The 21,555-nt window shown below is 36.5% G+C and overlaps 1 protein-coding gene across 6 annotated transcripts in view; it reads right to left on the bottom strand.

Moving 5' to 3' along the window:
- Positions 1–21,555, bottom strand: part of PIK3C2G (phosphatidylinositol-4-phosphate 3-kinase catalytic subunit type 2 gamma) — a 323,563-nt gene that overhangs the window by 114,790 nt on the left and 187,218 nt on the right. For all 6 annotated transcript variants that reach the window (XM_083808728.1, XM_083808727.1, XM_083808726.1 and 3 more), the window contains 4 exons: positions 18,848–18,962; positions 17,005–17,135; positions 9,772–9,960; positions 5–98 (listed from right to left, as the gene is read on the bottom strand). In XM_083808728.1, coding sequence (XP_083664854.1) covers positions 5–98; positions 9,772–9,960; positions 17,005–17,135; positions 18,848–18,962 — 529 coding nt within the window. The remainder of the gene's footprint in view (positions 1–4; positions 99–9,771; positions 9,961–17,004; positions 17,136–18,847; positions 18,963–21,555) is intronic.

Genomic DNA, 21,555 nt, shown 5'->3' with positions numbered 1-21,555 from the left:
TTACCTGAACCAGCTGTGGGAGGTATTCTAACAATTCATCATTTGACAGATTTTCTATTTGTTGGACTGCTATTCTGCGAATATCTTTATCTGGAAAACTAGAGCAAAACAAATAGATATCATTAAGAGGTACCAAGCCACTGTTGATGCACTGCAACCCTCTTGAGCTTTCACTGATACTATATACTAGAAAAACAAGTTTTCTCTCAAAATGGAATAGGAAAAAATCAATTCATTTGCTTTACTGTAACAAGAGTCAAGAAACACATAGCAGATAGCTTAATTGAATCGACTGTTACAATGCCACACAAGGATAAAAAACAACCCACAACACTGATCTTCAAAACCTTTTTTTTAACTTGAACTATCACGATATAATTTTCTTTATATGTATCAAAATATAAAGGAAATTTCATGTCCTCCTTTGATGTTCTTACTTACCTGAAATACGAAATTTCTGCGCAATAGAAACTCTTAACAGTCACTTGACATATTGTTCTGAGCAACAACTTGAAAACTTGAAATTTTCCATAACAGAAGGGTTCATTTTAGATAAATTATTGGACCTACTTGAAAGGCCTGACTTCTATGCTGCACTCGGCTACTACCTGTAGCACTTTCAACATCCTCCTCCTTCTCTCCCCCCCCCCCCCCCCCCATCCTTTTAGCAATGTGGCTCGGTTCAGATTTTAATATTTTATTTGTCTGTTATGGTACCTATTTGATGATGTTTATAATACTGTGAATAATTGCTTGCATGATGCCAAGAGGGCCTTTATGGGGAGAGAGAAGGAATACTTTATAAATAAATTATCATGTTAGTCCCTAATTAGCCTATTTTACAAGAGTTATTTATTTATTTACTTATATGCTATAGGCAACCAATTAGCAATTTGAAGTCTTTAATATTCACATGGCTATTTAGAACAAAACATAATTGAAGGAAGACTGCACATTAAAAAAATTAATCCCTTTCATATCATCCCATGATCTAATTTTGCAATTGCTCCAAAGGCCTCACTACCAAACGTACAGATAATATGGAAATTTGTCTTTCCCTTTACCTTCTCACCTGGTTCAAAATGTTACTGAACAGCGAAATATGTTCTGTGCTTGGCACCAAGTCAAGCAGAAAATATTAGTTACTGCTTGTCCTTATTAGCAGCCAAAATTAGAATATATGTAATGTTATGATAGGAAAAACTCCTACGTTTTTTCCAGCTAAACAGAGAACAACAAAATTAGTTTAATCTAAATCTTCCCCAAAAAATCAACAGCTAACTTTTGATTTGTTTAGCATTAATTTGCCATAAATCAGAACCGAGATTATTTCTAAGTTAGCAAAAGTATTTACATGAAATGTGATTAGAGTAATGATGAGCTCAAGTTCATAGGCATTGTAGTGAAAAATCTACAGGTTATTTGTTTCAGGAAACATGGCACTTGTCACAATGATCTTGAATGAGGTTTGGGGTAATTTGTTGGCATTAGTTACTAAGCTGTTTCCCTCAGCATGTAAATCTCAGGGTTAGCTTGAGGCTGAGTTGAATCTTTTTGAAGGAATAGGCAATCAATGTGTTTCCTTAACCATCTGACAATTTGCTAAATCCCAAATGCAATATCCATTGCTCTTTTGAATTTCAACATTGTTTAGGACCACAGGTATAGCAGAAAAATATTTAATTTGATTTGGTTTACCTTCTATATTTCTATTCGAGCAAACATTTAATATCCTCAGAAACACTGGAACTACAACAACTGGTATTACTTGGTGCTTATGCTACTCATGCACACATGCATCAGTTTATTTGCTGAAATCTAATAATGTGGTAAGGTCTAGAAGGAGTTCTGAATAAAAAATGCTACGCTTCACATGCCTGGAAACTATTCTATCCTTGCAGTCCTGGGCTTGAGGGGGTTTCCAGTGAACAGTCTTGCAAAATTTTGAATGTTGCATCAAACCTGATCTCAGTAATACATTATTCTTGATTAGAGGACAAACAGGCTTTTTGGCTCTGTGGCTGACTGCAAGAAATCACTTTAGGACTAAGAAAAACATCTTCATTGTTTGGATACTGGGGGCAAACCTGATTTCCAGGGCTTGCTACAATGAATATGTAATCATTTCTACATACTGAAAACTCAAGAAGCACAGAAGACGAAACGACTGTATCACAATGGATTCAATATTACAGTGTTTAGGGCACCCTCCTAAGAAGCAGGAGTTCATCTTAAGTATGTATATCTGATCAGTTTTTGAAAGGTTTTGAACCATAGACACCAGATTCCTGAAATGACCTATGAAAATGGCTTCTGAAGACAAAGATTCTGGCATCTCTCTCCCTAGCTGTTTTAATAATGTCAACAAAATATCTAAGAATTTAGCTAAAAATGCAAATCAAAACAAACAAAAAACAACAACAAGCACTTAAAAATTATTGACCCTTTCTTTGCATAGTTATAAAATGTGATTGAAACTGGTAATTTTTATTCAGATTTCCAATTACTTTTAGTTGTGTTTTTTTTTTTTTGCTGTTTTTTGGTTTGTTTGTTTGTTTTGTTTTGTTTTGTTTTTCCACTCCTTTAAAAACAAGCTATTGGTCAATAAATAAGTGAATAAAACTACAGTTTTATACATCCTCATTCATCTGTTTGACTGCATTGTAACATATTGTAGCTTTCTTCTTTTAATAATTATATTTGTATGTCCTCTCTTCAGGTAAAATAAGTTCTCCACCAACGGGGATTGTGACTTGTAAGTTTATCCCAGGTTTCTATTCTCAGGAATGCTATTGAAGAAAAAACAATATGTAAATGATGGTTGGTGTGTATAATCCTCAGCAGCAGTTCACACCATGAGGAACTTCAGATTTCCCTTTCACAGCCTGTCTTGCAACCAGATTCTCCTTAACTTATTAAACTGATTTCCTTTGATATTTAACCTCAATAAACCTTTTGCTGTTTTGTACTTTCCTCCCTACATGATACCAGTGATTGATAGCCATCCATATTATAACTTCTGTCTAAGTAGTTGTAAATTGCTGGGTCTCCCATGAGATTTTAAGATGGCTCCTGAAAGAGCTGAATTTTGAACTGGATGAGCATACACTACAATTTGCTTTAGAAGTAAGAACAACTTTCAGTCCTTGATTTTTTTCATATAGATAGCCAGTAAGGAGCTATTTATCTAGCTGCACCTTTCAGCTAAATCAGATTCAAACAGAAAACTAAGCGCTGCTGAGGCATCCTGTGGATTTGTGAAATTCTCTTGAGATTTTGGCATCTGCCAGTGGTGGCTTTGATTGTAAATGAGAAATAGATGTGCATTTTTTTAAAATTTTTTTATTTTTAACAGATATATTTGTTGCGCTGCCTCAATGTCCTGTTTTTGGCAGGGATAGAGTTAATTTTCTTCCTAGTAGCGGGTATAGTGCTGTGATCCGGATTTAGGATAAGAATAATGCTGACACCACACTAATGCTTTAGTTGTTTTTGAGCAGTGCTTACACTAAATCAAGGACTTTTCAGTTTCACATACTGCCCTGCCAGTGACAAGACTGGGGGTGCACAAGAAGCTGGGAGATTGACACAGACGGGACAGCTGACCCAAACTGACAGAAGAGATATCCTGTACCTTACAGCATCATGCAGAGCAATAAAAATTGGGAGCGTTGGCTGTGGGGTTGGGTGGGTGGGCTGGCCGCTGCTTGGGGACTGACTCGGCATCAGTTGGCAGGTGGTAAGCAATTTCACTCTGCATCACTTGCTTTATATATTTAATTATCACCATTACCGTTATTATATTGTTATTATTTTCCCCTTCCTTTCCTATCCTATTAAACTGTCTGTCTCAACCCATGAATGTTTACCTTTTTCTTTTGTTTGTTTTTGATTCTCTCCCCCATCTCACTGTGGAAGAGGGGAGTAAGCAAATGAGGAAATGGCTGTGTGGTGCTTAGCTGCCTTTGAGGCTAAACCACAACAATCAGATAAACCTATCCTGGAAGATATTTGTTAAGTAAATGGCACTCTACATTTCAGTACATTTTCTAGCATGTGAGGACCTCTGTAGAGAATAGAATGGCCTTTCATGATGAATTTTTTAGGTTAGAGGCTTATAAAATGCCACATATTTCTGCAAATCCCTTTATATTTCTAGTATAAACTTTATGTTCTGTTGCATTTTCAAAAAAGAAAGATTAAAGTCCTAAGAAATACATTTTATTAAGTCTGTTAGAAACAACGAAGGCTGAGCTAGCAAACTTACTGGAATCAAGATACCAATTCAAACTCCAAAAAACTCTAGATAGTAAAGGATATCATGTCACTGACAGCTACAACCAGGCCTGGTGAGAAAGTATGGAGGAACTTTTAAAAATAATATGCAGATAAGTTTTGAGTGACAGTTTAAGTATTTTAAAAGTCATTAGAAATGTAAAGAATAACAATTAAGGAATCCTTTTAGTTCTAGCATTTCTGTTACAGATAACATCAGCAGGGCTAGTTTGTTTTTTGTTGATTTTTTTTTTTTATTCCTCTGAAGGCTTCTACAGAAAACACTATGCAAGCACATGAAAATTAGAAAATGGCAAGGCATAGAAGAAAGTATAAAAAGAGAAAAAAAACAGTATTATTAAAAAGGACATTGTGTTTTTGTAATTTTCAGTTGAAAGAAACTCATTGTGATACGGATTGTGAACCCTTCCCATTCCCACACACTTTAAAGAAAGAAACTTTGTTATCAGTTGCAAAGTCAATGGTCTGACACACTAGCTCTTACGTTTTGCTGATCTATTGGTAGATGGATCTGTAGAATTACTCATAGAAAGTATATTTTAAGTAATGTTCATATACAGTGTCTACAAGAAATTTTGTCTAAACAACTAGTAATAGGTTTAAGATGTCACATATGGGAATCCATATCCTAGGAGAAAACAAGGGAAAGAAGAAACAAACAAAAAGTACTCTTCCATATGAAAACTGTGTGATCTAGAAGGTCCCTGCCACTGCAGAGACAAACTCTGTTCTTTGTTACATTAGAACAAAACAAAACAAAAAAAATAAAATGGAAAACTATTATTTACATGTTTAACCATCTGATTAGACTGTACTTTCATGTACAGAAAGCATGCCATACCCTACATAGTAATCCCTTGCTGTTTTTGCTATTATAGCTGTCTATTGTAGTACTTCCATATTTATTGCCAAGCAAGCTAACAAAACTTTAAGGCAATGAAAAAAAAAAAAAAAAAGGAATTAATCACATTTTTTTGCTTAATGTAAAGAGTTGACTATTCCTAACAATGCATACATCCCCAAATAAGTTATCACTAAATTTCATGTACATTACTACAAAACAGTTTAATAAATTTATCAGTAGTATATTCAATGTATCAAAGTATAAATTTAACTGTAGATTATTGTTTTGTTCTTTACTTCTTTGCATAAGCCCATGATTGCTGTCCACATTGATATACAGCTATGGTCCTTTAAACCAAATAAGATGCAGGCAGGCAAGATATGCTTTAGCTGCAGCTGTTTGACAAATACTCAACTGGAAATTCAGTTGTAGACTTGCACTGAACAGTTCAAATTCATTTAAAAAACAACAACAACAACAAAAACAATGACAATCTGATTAAACACTTCTAAAATTAATTTGGCTTTCAAAGATTTGTGAACCAAATCTGGTTTCAAAGTATCACATTTTATTATAATTACTGGTTAGAAAGTGAGTTTCATATACATTGGTATATAACCTAAACTCTGCAGCTCAACAGATATTCTGCTAAATAATATGAAAATGAACAGTAATACTTTGAGTGTCAAAGGCTAAGGGGTCCCATAACCAAAAGTACATTATTCCTGGCCAGGAAGGAGTAGGAGGGAGCCTAAATTCTGCTATTTGGGTTAATGAATTCATTTTGCCTTTCATTTTAGTTAATTTGAATAGCAAAATAACCTGACAAAAATTTACAGGTATGATTGCTTTATACATAGGCAAAACATTCATGTGCTAGCAATACATCAGATATGATAGCATTTCTAACACTGTCTTTGGCTTCTCTCTGTCATAAAGAAAATTCTCTGAATAAACAAGCACACTGGTGCCATTTCCCTGGCTAGTCTGCCATGCAAAGTAGATACAGCCAGAGAAACGTCTAATTCTGTTAAAATTTCACTTTTTACCAAACCCAATAAGTGAAGTCAACAGTAAAATTCACAGGGCACCAATAATCAATGCTGGGTATGAGGGACCATCTCCTATACCTTCAGCCTTTGGAAAAAAAAAAAATAAATTCTGGCAATGGCTTATAATCACCCTTCCCTGAAATTAGTAGTAAAACTAAGAGTATAAAATCTTAATCTGCACTTCCCAGTGCCAGCCTCTTCATCCCATCTTGATTAAGAAAGAAATACTCAAGAAATACTAAATACTAAAGAAATACTCAAGAAATACTAAAGAAATACTCATTGTTTTTTTTTAATTGTTTTTTTAAGTATTGGCTTCTAGGGCTTTAAGAATCAATGCACTCGACACAAGTCCTGGATGTAAGATTGCTACTGAATTTCTCTGTGAAATGTACTATGATTGTGCTTCCAATTTATGAATGTTCTTCCTTTCCACAGAATAAATAAGTATGGTATCATTTGGCTGCCTTGAGATATGTCTGCAAAGTTGAAGAGCATAAGCAGAAGGAGAGAGATGCCCGAAGAACAAGAAACATCTATTAAAGTGTACATTTAACTGTATAGCAAACGATCTAGAAGTATCAGAATGTTGAAAAGAGAGCTTTAACTCAGATGCAGGATAACCAGGCTTGATCTGATGGGTCATGATACCTCTCCCTAAGCTCTCTGGCGTTGCCTTCTAACCCACACAATGAATTAGCACCTCCAATAATTTTGATTTCTTTATCCTTGCAAATGTGAGCTTGAGCTTAATCATTGAGATAGATGCTTATTTGTTCTGAGAATGGTAATTTAGAGTCACCAGCCCAAGGCTTGCAAAAGTGACTAGTGATTTTGAGTACCCTCCCTAAACAGTGTAAAGACGTAGCACATTCCTGAAAGAATTCAGCTTCTCTTTCAGACACTGCAGACTGAAGTCCCAGCAAAGGGACATCCAACATTCTGAGTGACTGGAAACTCTATTACAGTACTACTCACAATATGGTATTACTTCTATATGTCACAATTTACAACATAGAGATGAACTGTGGATCTCCTTGCTACAGAATGTCCTGGAAGTTCAATGTCTACATGGAATCCATTTTTATTTTGAAAAAAAAAAAGTCATAGAATAAAAATATAAGAGGGCTATTAAACTTTAAAACCTCTCTGAGTTGTGGATTACTGGAAGATAGGGAAGTAGCATAATGTCTTATGTTTGGTCCATTGTTATTGTCTTTCCTAGGTTACCATCAGAGATAGGATGCACTAGACTCAATTTTGGTCTGATTTGGTGCAGCTGCTCCTGCATTCTTGCATTATGCCAAGGAAATGTATGCACAAAGATCAGCCCTAATTTGATTAACTTACCTATGATATGGTAGTGATGGTAACACAAGTCCTTAAAATAGACACAAATATATCGAGTATTTCTTTTATATTCTGCTCAAGTTTTACAAGAACACAGACCTTTCAGCTGTGTCTCAACAATCAGAAGAAATCAGAGATCTGTTTTGTTTATGATAGAAATCAGAAACTGAGCTGATGAATAGTCATAGCCAAGTATAATACAGGATAGAGATGAATGAACTTTCAAAAACATCTCAGTTATGGAGCTTACAATTCAAAGTCAGTGAAGGTAATGGTGAAGGGAGGTTGGACTGTATCCAGTGCTATTTCACTTTTCCAAATGATTGAAATCTGAGGAAAACAGAACCAAGACAAGAAACCTCAGAAATACTTTTATACAGAAAGTACTTCTCTCCTGCAATCCACTCTCTCTATTTGTGTATACATGTCTCTCGGCAGTTGAATCATGCAACCTAGACATCTTTGAAATTAGAAACCTTTAATGAAATGTAATCCCTCTGTTTCTGAAGGTTAGCTTCCCAGTTGTTCATGCACCTATAAAATCCTGGGGATATGTGGAAGACAGAATACTTTTTAAAAAATTTTTATTTTGTTAAAGATTTGTACTGTGATCCACAACTTTTCATAGCATTAGTGTGAAGCAAAAAAACCCAACAGATTGATGTTATCTTTGTTGAGAAAGAAATTATAGGGACAAACAAACTAAGGTAATGATCAGAAGCCCTTATTCTTTGGCACTCCTGCAGGTGCCAGTGACACCCAACAGTGGCACCAGGAGAGACAAAGTGATGACATTTTTTTGTCTTTCCATCCCAGCAATCTTTGCCAGAATGAATAGCATGTATGCAGCATCCAGTACACACTGAGAAGCTTTGTGACAGACTGACTCATATTTAAAATCCTGTAAAGCACCTGACAGGGCTAATCTTCTTCACCACACCCTGATGAAGAGCTGCATCTTCGAGGAACAATCAAGCCCTTTGCAGAAATGCCATTCATACAAGGTAACAAAATTTGACAAAAGGTCTGATCTGAAAGCCTGGAATGCTCTGATGGGGTGTGGAAGACAACACGCTGCCCACATAATCCTTTCTACATGGATCTTCTATAAATTATTTTATAATTTTTCATAATTTAATAATGGTAAATAAAATCTTCCTAATATGTTCCAGACCCTGATCTTTCAGGATCTTTGCTTCCATCATTCCCACTAAACATACGACATATACACAAACGTGAAACTTCTAATATTTCAGTTTGTTCTTATATAAAGCTGAGATGCAGGTATTCTTAGGAAATCACTTTCAGAGGGAAATATCAGTTAAAAGTTAGCTTTATATTATTAAATAACTATTTTTTTTAATAATGTGGAGGTGAGTGTATACAGTCCTTTCTCCACAAGTGAAGTTCTAGGTGAAGTAATTTTTTTTCTCTAAATGTGCTATGTATAATATGGAACTGAGATTGCAAAGCAGGTGCAGCTTGTGCTTATCCAGACATGTACGGGCTTGATAAACCAGATTTGCTCAGTCATTTCATCTGCAGGTTTAATGTTTTCACAGGTAGATCACTTAACACAAAACACCTCCCAAGCCTTTAGAGGAAACATAACTGCTAACAAAATTCTGTCCTCTGACACTTACTATTATTACATCATAGGCAAGACTATCCCAGACATCAGGAAAGCCTCCCAACAGACTATCAGCTCCTGGTGTAAGAAGTGGGGGTGGGATCACAACAGAGGTTACTCAAAGTAGGGGGAACCGACTTCAAAGTTTCTTCTTCAAAAAGATGGGCTACAGGTGGGTCTGCACGTATTTACACAGTATCACTGTCTGGAAGCACAGTTTAGTCCTCGTTATCTCCTATTACTCACTTCATGTCTGCACAGTAGTTTGAAGACATGGAGTGCTACGTAAATGCTAAGTATTTGACTGATCACCTGCTACCAGAAACTGACTGAATCGGCTATACAGCATGAAATACTCTTTTTATTATCCTGAAAAATAGGAAATCTTCTCAGCCAAGAAGGCAGGGCCAGCATGTTCAATTTAAGGTTATCACAGGAGCTGCAATTACATCTTCACTTTGACACAGGGACAGAATCAAAAGCACAATCACTGAAACAAAGCATGATCCTATGCTGAGCAAATTGAACTGCTGAATTAATCAGCAGCATGCGATCATTCTGCTTATCATTATTTTCCTACTTCGTTAATTTTCCCTTACCTGAAAGTCAGGAGCCCGAATGCCTCTAGAGGGTTAGAAAATCTCCACCTCCTCATGACAGAATACATTTCTGATACAGTTGTTCGATCCCAACTGGGTGCACTGCCCAGTACCAGAGGAAGGGAGCAATTTTGACTATTGCAGTAGTAACGATAAAACCATAAGATTCTTCTCTGTTGCTCTGAGAGTCTGGAAGAGAAGATTAGAAATTCAGTTTGAAATTAAAAGCACCTGGAGCTTTGTGTAGCAACAAACTTTATTGTACTGGGGGGCCAAGTCATACAGAACACTGTTTTTTGGCTAAGTACATGTTTTCCTTGGGGTAGGATATCATTTTCTGCAGACCAGCTTTTATAAGAAAAGTGATACTTATACTCTCGATCTGTCAGCCTTGGGTCATATAAAAATGAAGTGTCAAAAGACACACACATATGGTTATTTCACTTTCCAAGCACTCTCATTTTTCTTCTCCACTCTGTTGTTAGTGTTTGTTTGTTTGTTTTTACTGGGATTTTCTGACAGAGACAAAGAAGGTGCAGTCTTCACTGGATAAATTATTGTTACCTCCATCTGCCACACATCATCTCTAATTAAGTAGCATAACAACTACACATACAACACTCCTAGTCATAGCTTTCATTCTTGCTCTTCCTTTGACTAACACAGGCATGTCTGTTTCTAGCATACTTGCAATAAAAATGGGGTTTAGATACATCCATGCACGTACCCAGGAACATGACAGCACATGCTGAGATGGCTGAATAACAATGATAAAACGGCCAGATAACACACAATATTTCACCATAATAACTGCTTCAAAATAATAAATCCTAGGTTTTGGTATCATCAGAAAACAGAAGAAGAAATCCCCTGTGAGAAGCAAGCTCAGACAATCTCCTAAATTTGATATCAAGCTTTCAAAAGCAAGCTTTGAAAGTGCAGAATGGTCTCCAGTTGATACAAATCATTACTGAAGCCAAGACAGACATCAGTTTTCTTGGTCATAGTTGATCAGACTGGTGATCATCTACTTAGTAAGATAACTTAAATATGACCTTAAGCTGATCTGGATATTTCAGAGCAAGGTGTAAGAAACTTTGTAGAAGGCAGTAAGCAAGTAGCTTATTTCCAGCCAAGTATTTCATTGTCTGAATGTGTATAAGCTGGGCTCAAAATCCAAGCATTTCCATACCTGTCAGTATCTTCTTCCTCCTATTTGCAATGATGTGGGGGCATTCTTAGCCAAAATAAGTATCATTGTCCTTCTCAAATTCTCAAGATTGTGGCTTTCACAGCTTAGAGCAATGAGCTCCTTTGTGGTTCTATTTTCACCAAGCAACTTTTCTTTTTTTACAATTTTAAATTGCCAAACATTTGGAACAGAGAGTGGTAGAACAGAGATATCTTTTTTCCTTTTCTTTAATGCCACAAGAATGTTTATTCCTTTTCTTTAGGAGAATCAGCTTATAAATGTATGAAGAAGAAGAAGAACCTACCCCTCTGATAAAAATTCTGTCATGTCTTTTAGCAACCATTTCGAGAAAAGTATCATTTAAGCAGTCATTTTAAGAAACTGTGTCAGAATTCACAGCATGTCTATTTTGACAACAGATAGATGTTTCTCTCTGTGAAGAAGTCACACAGAAAAAGAGATAAAAGTAGGCCTAAGACTTTATTATATTTTGTTTTCTTTTTTATTCAGATGGTTTTCTGCAGGACAGTTCAGCTAAAGGACCCCTTTTGTATGCTGACTTTAAGCAGGGACTGAAGCTTTCAAACAGCATCCTCCAAACTAGACAATCCGTTGTTCAGATTAAAGCAGCTAAAACCTCCACTGAATTTACAAAGGGGGATACGAAATCAATCGTTGTATTAGGTTTTCTAAATAATACATTTCTCCCTTTGACTTTCCTTTAGAGGCAATGCCATTTTCTCTTTCCATGTTTCTACAATAAATTAGATTAACATATTTTAAGGATTAGATTTACATATTTTAAAGATTAAAGATGAAACTAAAGGTTAGGGTATTTTTATTTTTTATTTTTTTAATTTTGAGATTTTCATTTCATTTTCTTAGTTGTACTAAAAGTTTACACATACGTGTGATGCGACATTTAAGATAAGCGGTAAAATTATTCTGTGTACATATAACATCTGCAGATTGTTATGCTACTAAGGCTATTTTTTGTCTAAAATGGGTTAAGATACAATAAACCCTATTCACTGATAAAAATGCAGTTCATTGGGCTTTTTCATTTAACATCATTACGTCTATGTTTCCCTCTATATTACAGTTATTTTAAAACATATAGTCTTCTACTCAACACAAAGGAAAATACAGAAGAAACAAATCTTACTTAAAACCTAAATAATTCAGTAGTTTTCATTTTGATAATTTTTTTTTAATCCTTTTAGCTAAATGAAGGAAAACAGCTTCTGTGGAAGATTTCTTAGCTGCTGTTAATTATCACTTATTTTGTGGAGAAATGGTAAAAAAAAATAGTTTAAATGCTTCTGAGTGTTCTGAACATTCATGCTCAGTCCTAGAAAAGAACAAGACAAAATGGCAAAAAGAGAGTCAGGAAAGCAAAACAAAGATAGAAAATTCAAATTTCTGTTCCTCAGTTCCATTTCTCACTTTCTCTTCTGTGGGCAGATAGTGAAGTGTGTAGTATTACTGCCTTTTTTTAGACCTGTACTATCTACCAGGCTCTAAGTAGCCATTTTAATCACAATTCACAGCAAAGGCAGTCTTGTGATGACTGGTAGGCAAAGAAGAGTCTTATTAGACAAGTGGCAAAAATGAAAAGAAAAAGGGAAGCAGAAACAGCAGAAAAGGTAGAAGAAAAATGATGAATGAAGGAAAGAAAGATGGTAGAAACGAGACTGTCATCTTCCTGGCTTCAGACCAGTCTGATCCTCCAACTGGGAGCCACTGTGCACAAGCAGGCTGTACTGTGTTCGAAGAGCAGCCATTGTCCCAGATGGCTAGTTTTCTGGGGGGTTGTGTTTCCACCACAGTAATCCTAAAAGAAATCAAAGGCTCACATCTCAATTGTTTTCAGAATTCAGCCAAAGCGGCTGGCAGTGACTAATTAACTCTCTTAGTCCATCCCCCCTGCCCCTCATGTGGTTTGGTGGTGACGCCAAAGATCACATAATTTAGGGCCGTGAGGAGCACAAGCCATATGTTGAAGCTCACTTCCTTCGTTTCCACTGACACCCTCAAGTGACCCACCACTAATCAACATCCAAAAGATGCTTGCCACAGGGACCAGCATTCTGAGAGCTAACTACCAGAGAGACAAGGGTTTGAGAGTCAGCTGCTGTGAAGACCATATGCCTCAAATAGCTACTGGGAAGACCTGTGTGTGTGTAATAGGAAGGGGTCCAAACACCATCAAGCAGAATATGGCTGTGAACATGAGGGCTTTTCTGTCTGGTCGTCAGCAGCTGGGGAAAGAAGGAAGATCTGGAGCCAGCTACTAGATAAAATGAGCTCAATTTCTGGAGCAATTGATATTTTAATGCTAAAGATTTAGATATAAATATGTATGTTCATGGATATATCCTACTGGCAGACTTTGATCCTGATCAGGCAGAGTGGAAGAACAGAATCGCACTCTCTGTGCTATCTATTTTTGTGAGAGTTCTGTGTGTTTGTGTATGTGCTGGTAAGGCACTGCCTTGTGTCTTGGCTGATTTGTGTGGTTAGGTGTTTGTCTGTACTATGTGTGCCTACCAGGAAAAAGCATTCCACCTCTCTAATGGCTGAACCTGGGGACACGAAGCCATGGCCACGTTGCATCCACAGTGCTATTGGGTTTGATAGCCTGTAACAAGGACAGCCATGTGGTTGTCTGGTTTTAGCCATTTTCTCCTTTCTCTACCATAGGGTTTAGAACATTTTGTGTCCATTCACTTATTCCCTCTGCTTTCAGTAGAACGACTAGAAGGACAGCGTGTGAGAGGTTTCTTGTGTCTTCCATCCACGGACACCTTTTTATTAAAAAATCATATCTGAGACTTATAGGCCTGAAGCTTCATCAGACGTGTTGTTACTGAAATGTTACCTAGATTTCTCCTTTTTTCTTGACACATGAAGGAAGGAAGAGAACCTGAGATTTCATGGTAATAATGTGTTTGGATACAAATATATTTTTAAAAACTTTAATAAAACTATCTTGACTAAGGAAGGTAACAAGAATGCTTCTGATATTGGTACAACAGAAAATCGTAGGCTGTCAGATTCCTCTTGACCAGAAATTGCTTAATAAAAATAGACCTCCTTCATTCAAACCCCCAAGTATGCCACCCTTCACCTTGATGATGCATTTGCTAGACCATCTTGACCACAAGATGGGATAACTGAAAACAACAAGCTGTGGGAAAAGCCAGGACTACCATTCTTTTTCCTCCAAGAATGTTATTGAACTTATTGAAGCCTTAGCAGCAGCCACTTGAATCTGTCTTCTGCAAACTTCCCAGCTGGAAAAAAAAAAAGGCATTCATGCCTCCTGTAAGTATTACCACCTCTAATGAACTTCTAAATAATTCAATGAACAATAAAGCATACTGTATGTTACAGTGTAACACTCTGTAACATCAACTCCTGGGAAAGGAAGTGAAGGAAGCTATAGATGGCTAAATAAATACAATAAAGCCAGGAGACAAATAAAAATAAAAAAGCCATTTCAAAATGACATGATTAGTTCTGGAAATCATCGTGAATGACCACAATCTCATTTGTTTCCTTTAAAACCTGAGAAACGTCATCACAGACCAGATCATTGGTCTATCTCTCACCCAGTGTTTTGCCTCTGACAGAGGCAACCTGAGATGCAATTTAGGCAGGGCATGCCAGCCTGGCCACTTTTGGGGGTTTCTTCCCTTCATATTCCCAGAGAATTCAAAATTGTTGCATTAGGGATGTTATAGTCTCTACCCTTCCTTGATCTTTGTAATACCTGCTTATGAACCTGTTAGCCACAAACCTGTGGATAGCCTTTACGAATCTGATGGTATTGTCTACCTCCCCAGCTTTGTGCCAGTAGATTTTAGAGGTTCACCGCTGACTGCTTGAAGTACTTTCTTCCATTTATTGACAATAGATCTACTTCTGCCATGGGATATCCCTAGCTTGAATATTGTACCTTCCTTCCTTCCTTCCTTCCTTCCTTCCTTCCTTCCTTTTCTTCCTTGTCCACCACCATCATGCTTTTGGAAATATTAAACACACCACTCTCTCTCAGCCTTCTCCTCTCTATATAAGAAGTCTCAGATTTTTTAGCTTTTAGCTTCTCCTGATTAGGCTACTACTTCATCCCTTCAAACATGTTGATTACCCTTCTCTACCTTTTCCAGTTCTACTGTGTCCTTCCTGAGTTGTAGATGCAAGAACTACACAGCATACTCAAAACACTGCCTTTCATGGTTTTAGACAGCAGTGAAATGACATACATTGGCTTCTCCTCTACACCCTTCTTGATGACACCTAGTATTTTGTTGGTGTTTTTGATTGCTTCTGCACATTGTACTCATGAGTTCAGGGAAATATCAGCAGTAATTCAAAGATGTATTTTCTGTGTTGTAGCTGCAGGTTTTGAATTCAGCATCATGTACAGATGTCTTAGATAATTTTTCCTTAAATATATCCTTTTAAATTTACCCACGCTGAAACTCACTTGCCATATATTTGCCTGCTTATTTTTGTAAGGTCCTTTTGGATGTCTCCTCCATGACACAGCTTCTATCTGGCAGAGCTTAGTACCATCTGCAGAGTTGGAGATTTCACCATACACTTCCTTCTCCACATCATCGATGGAGATACTGAATAAAATTGGTCCCAACCTTGAGTACAGAGGGACTCTACTGCTGATTACTCCATTCTGAAAAGCCACCATTAAATGTCCAGACTTTGTCTTTAACCAGTTTTACTCTATACCCATGAACACTTTCATTAACAATCTGATGTGGAACCTCACCAAAGTGTCTTGAACATCCAAATACTTTATGTTCACCAAATCCCCCAAATCCATGCACCTTCTTACAACCTTCTAGAATATCAGCAACAGGTTGGTGAGGCAGGTTTCTGTTTACAGAAGCCACATTGGCTCTTTGCTGACAGATTTCTCCATGCTTAGCTAAATGCTTAATGATCTTATTTCTTCTCACAGAAGCCACCATTTTACTACAAACAGAGGTCAGATGCATTGACTTGAAGTACCCCATATCATTTCTAGAGCACCTTTTGCAGGTGGGAATCATGCAGACAACTTGCCGGTGCCCTAGCACAGTGGCCATTTGTGATAAAATACCGTCCTCCCATTCATATTAGAAATAAAGATCACAGACCCCATGAGTAATAAAAATAACTTTACATTATATTCTGTCTTTTTAAAAGATGAAGCAAACATTAAATTCACTTTTTTTTTTAATTAAAAAAAAAGGAAATCAGTATAGAAAAGCCTTCTTAGCAGATATATCACACAGAGAGCTAGACTGGCTTTAAGTTATTTAGTTATTGCAAAACTAATGTATCTTTCGAACTTTGATGAAAGATTAATTTAAATAATTAACTGTGACTGGTGTAATGACTTTCCATAACTATTTATGTTCCTAATGCCACTTCGATTATATCTAAAATTATTTTATATAGTACATAATCCTAATTGCTTATGTAACCTGAGCATACTTATCTTCCTCAATATATACAGCGCATTTTGTTTCACTTTGTCTTTATTTGTATTCTGTTTAAAGCTAAACTTTGCATACTTCTTTCCTTGTTTAAAAAGAACCTAATACGGGTTGTTTTAATGATTATATGCTATTACTATAGCTTATTAGTCTGAGTAAATTATCAATAGGGAATACTGATTTTCATTGAGTCTAAAGATTTTCATTCTAATACTGTCATAGACTTATCACATCACTTGAAAATCTTATCTTTTGAATCAAAAATTGGTTTCTCCCCTCAAAGACATGAAAAGATATAATGATAGAGAGGTAAAAACAACCCTTTTCTAAAACACTAAAGTACACTGCCACTTCCAGGGGCTTATTTAGGCTTTGCTGTGATCTATTCTCTCATTTAGAGGTGCTACTTCTCAAATCAATCATATTATGCTCCTTTAGAGAAAAAAATGTTTTTAAAGAAGTGGACTCATTTAATTGTGATCAATAGAATAAGTACTTCAAGCAAAGATTCAGCAGAACTAGTTGGGTACAACTTACAGCAAGAGAGACTGTGCCTGTGAAAGTCTTGCAATATGCTTCAGGCACTCTTTGGTTGGCTCTTCAAGACCATCCTTTTTCTCTTCAGGTTCAGGTTTAATGAACTCCAAATTAGTTTCTGGAAAGTCAATCTTTATTAAAAAAAAAAAAAAAAGACAAAAAAGACAGAAGCCCTCTTAGCGATATGTATTCTCAGATACATCTGTTAATAAATGTCATCCTGGATTTGTACAGGAAGCACACAAAATATGACAGAAGAGGAGGTAACTCTCTGAGGAGGTTCACTGCAAGTAATACTTTACTTAGAGAAGTTGGTGATATACCCAGCCCACGAAAATCAGTGGGAGCTTTGTCTCTGACATTCTTGAGAGAATTTAATCCACTGTATTTCAATTTTATTAGAACTACATGTACTCAAGGCTGAAGTTGTTTTTTCCTTCCTCCCTCCCTCTCCTGCTTTTTAATGAGATAGGTCTTAAATGAAAAGCATCCATTAGATTTTTTCTTTTTTTCAAAAAAAAAAAAAAACCTCTGATATGCAGTTTAACAGCTTAAGAGATGGGAATCAGATTTCTGATATCAGTTCCTGATGCTCTATTTCATATATGTTGTATAGTATCTACCAATATTTCATTCTTTGCACTTTCACATGGGCATCAAAAATTTAGGAAAATGTTTTTAAGATACAGAGAAAGAAAACATTCCACCAAAATTATGAATCTTGAGGTCACGGTAATCTGAAAATGTAGGTTGTTCCTTAAAATCCAGTTCAATTTGCACATCCCATTTTGGTTTTCTCACATCATAATCTCTTATCTATATATTTTCTGTATGTATATACATTAGATATGCATCACTCGTTTAAAGGCTAACAAAGTTTTTCCCTACAAAATGTAAGTGTCATGTTGGCCACATCAGAAAAGCAATCTTTATGGCAGTATTTCCAGTATGTTCACAAATCACGATACTGTCACTTATATGGCAATAACTGAGAAGGGGATGGGGAAATGAGAGACCCTCCTTTCCCGTTCCTTTCAGCAGAGAAAGATGATAGCTGAGTAGCCATTTACTGTCTGGACTTCCTTTATTATTAAGAGAAAGAGCTGTTCTAAGTCATCTTCTTGGCCCGAACTCCTCAGACTAGAAAATCCCCATTTGCTTGTCTATTAAAAATAGGGTATTTTTAGACCAGATGAATTTATCTGTATTATCTGTTCTTTTACACGTCATTTGCTAATAGTCATTTCAGCTTTTTAATACAGAAAGCAATTGGCTTTGCCCTCAAAGTATCCACTTGCTAATTTAACTTGGAAAGGTGACAAAACTACCAGGCAGACCTAACGCATTTTCAGTACTGGGAGCACCATTCTGCCAGAGTTTGTGGGTTCTCAACATATAGTCATGGAGAGAGAGCTCTACTGCCATTTGTTGACAATTTGCTTGTAGATGCTTCCTTTACAGCTCCTTCACACTAATTGCAAGCTGTATTTTACACTTATAAATGCACACAGTTCAGTAGTATCCAGAACTAAAGTTCAGATTTGAAAAGCCATCTGCAAGTCATGTAACTAGTCAGCAATTTTTGTCAAAAGTATTTTTGGAACCAAAATTATATTAATAAAAAATTATTGCATGAAAATCTTCCGTAGCTCTCAGAGGTGTCATTCTATATACAAATTATCATACATATTTGCCACTGTGCAGCATTATAATTTTCATCCACTAAGATTAACATGCCCTCTCTGAGCAGCTATAGTAGAAATAGGATTTCTAATTTGCGTGGTCTTTTTTTTTTTTTCAGTTTGTTGGAAAAAAACTTTTCTTAGCTTTTTCATTTTCTTACCTGCAACGTTACTGAAGTTGGTATATCAGTACTGCAGATGCCTGGGGTAATCATTGATGCTGGAAGTATGCTGTCCAACTTCATGCTAAGAAGCACAGTTCCATGGATGAGCCGCCTGGACACAGACAGAAATACTGCCTCAGTACTGGAGGTGAACTGGGTTTATTGAAATCACATCTAAAAATATAGAACTGGACAGCTTAAAGGACAAGTGAAAGGATAACAAACCTTTCATCTTTATGTGGTTAGTACAAATCTGGTCAAGATCAGTAGTGGTTGTACACTGGTGGCCTGTCTGCCATAATGCTATCTATTTAGTTGCAGGGATTGTGGCACAGATCAAGCTGATGAGAAATTCCAGATCAGCTCTGTACTTTACCATTGACTTCCTGCGTGACAGGGGTTGTCGTTGAAGCTAGGTATAAAATGAGGATAACACCATATTCCTATCTCAGTATTTCATTTTGGGAACAAATACGGTAGAGACTGTGAAGTGTCAACATACTATATAAGGTGGAGGGAGTGGAGGGCAGCATACATTTAATTCCACAGAAAGAAGAAACTCATGACAATCTACTGCGACCAGAATGAATTCTGCTGTTTTTATCAAGTCAGAATGTGTAAATGGAAGGGAAGTAGGAGTACAGCTTCAGCCTTCAACAATCTGGAAGGAATTTGAATGGGAAGGTTTTTACCACATGCACATTTGTTTTTTGGACAAATGAAAGATTATGGTCTGAAGTACCTATCTGAGCACTACGTGCACGATAAAGCCCTATCAGAAACAGGCATACATATAGTCTGCAAATAAGAAAAACAACACAATTTGGCAGGTCAACACAATTCATTCCAGAAAACCTGAATAAAATCAGAAAGTTCAGGTGTAAATTCTAATGATAACTAATCCACTCAAATTAAGAATGCAGTACCTGGATACTATATAGTACACCAGATTTACCTTCTAATTTGTCTACATCTTAATGGTCAGTTAGGATAAATTCAGAATTTTGATACGTTGAACATCTCTTCTTTTACTGGCAAATTTTATTAGTATTATTCCAAGCACTGCTCAGTCAATGAAACTGTGAGAGAATGGGCTAGACTGTCTTCTGCCAACTCTAACAAAAACACAGCCAGGTAGATGAGTTTTGAGTAAACAGCTTTTTACCAGAGATGAGGATGTTAGAGGAAAAAGAGAACTCAGATGGACTTTCTGATCCCAGCATGAGTCTGAATCATTGCTGGAAAAAAGTACATTTTTGAATTGCATACTAAAATAAATTTTTGCAAAGTCATCTGAAGAAGAAACAGGGGACTCCTGCAAAGTCATTTTTGTGATTCAACACTTGGTGCAAAACTAACTTAGGACTAATTTTTGGTTTTCACTTCTGAACCTATTGATGTCATAAGTGCAAACATTTTATTGTGAAATACAGCTCGAGAGGATTAAAGACAAAGCCATTTTCTAGTTTCTTCTGCAGCTGTAGGCAGGCATATTTGCAGGCAAAGAGAGGCAGGAAAAAGAACTGTGATGCGAAGAAGATACCACTTGGGGAAAAACAGTTTGTGATATGAAGTTTTTCACACTCAGCCGATGTGAATGTGGAAGTGATCAATGGTGGTTCAAAGCTGTTTTCTGTGATGCTTAACTGGAGTCACATCTCTTTGACCATCCCCTTGTGGATGGAGTCACATCTCTTCAACCAGTCCCTTGTGGACAGAAGTTTACATGATAATTCGAACTAATTACCCCTTAAGTTAGCAGGGAAAGGAGTAGCTGAGAACTGAATGAACATGAAGACTAAATTATCCTTTTGACTTCTCTTTATTGCTAATCACTTTTATACCATGCTCTAAAACCATAGGGGGCTTTAAAGAAGAATATAGACGGTAGATTTTTTTTTCCTGGGTAACCTGAAAATCTGTATAAGCAAATACAAGAAGTACAACAGACCTCAGAGGCACTGTATGTGTGTTTAATTGAGACATTTCCTGAACTCATTATTACAGCTCATTTGTACCGAGTACAGTCGTGGCTAAAGACTGTCCTGGAAAGTAAGGAACAATTGGTAGGTGGACTTCTCCAGTCCCAGAGAAGCACCAAAGAAAGCAGAATGCTTTCAGAAGCAGAAGGACCAAGAATGCTCAGAATTTCAAAAGCAGAAAGACTAAGAATGCTCATATGTTAAAGCAGATGAGAGGACTATGAGTAAAACCAAAGACCACTGAAACAGTATGGAGGTACTATCTCCTAAGAAAAAAGTGAACTAGTTTTAAAAAAAGATATTTATACCTCTATACAAAATACCCTAATTTATGTCTACAAATAAGCGAATAACTAAAGTTATAAATCACTCTTTAGACCAAGGCGAGTCAATAAACACAGGCAGTATTTTTAAAATGTGTGAAGAGACATTGACTACTGAAATATGATATATTTTCAGGTGCAGCTTTCCCTAGCAATCTTTGGGGAACTATATGCACAACACAGATAATGCTCTTCTTTTGGACACAAAAACAGAACAATAACAAATAGCCTCATGGGTGAATGAAAGTTACATTACATTTAGAAAAAGGAAAAGAGGCAGCAGAGTGTGTAGGATCCGTTCAGAAAATGAAGGAGCCAGCATCATGAGCATTATAGCCATAATCTTTTCTGAACAGATTCCTCTCTCTGCTGTTTTGGACTGATGATCTCAGGCAGGTCG

This window comes from Anser anser (genome assembly GCF_964211835.1).
Source record: "Anser anser genome assembly, chromosome: 1".
NCBI classification, from domain to species: Eukaryota; Metazoa; Chordata; class Aves; order Anseriformes; family Anatidae; genus Anser; species Anser anser.
Note: the sequence above shows the minus strand (reverse complement) of the source record. Positions and strands in the feature narration are given on the sequence as shown.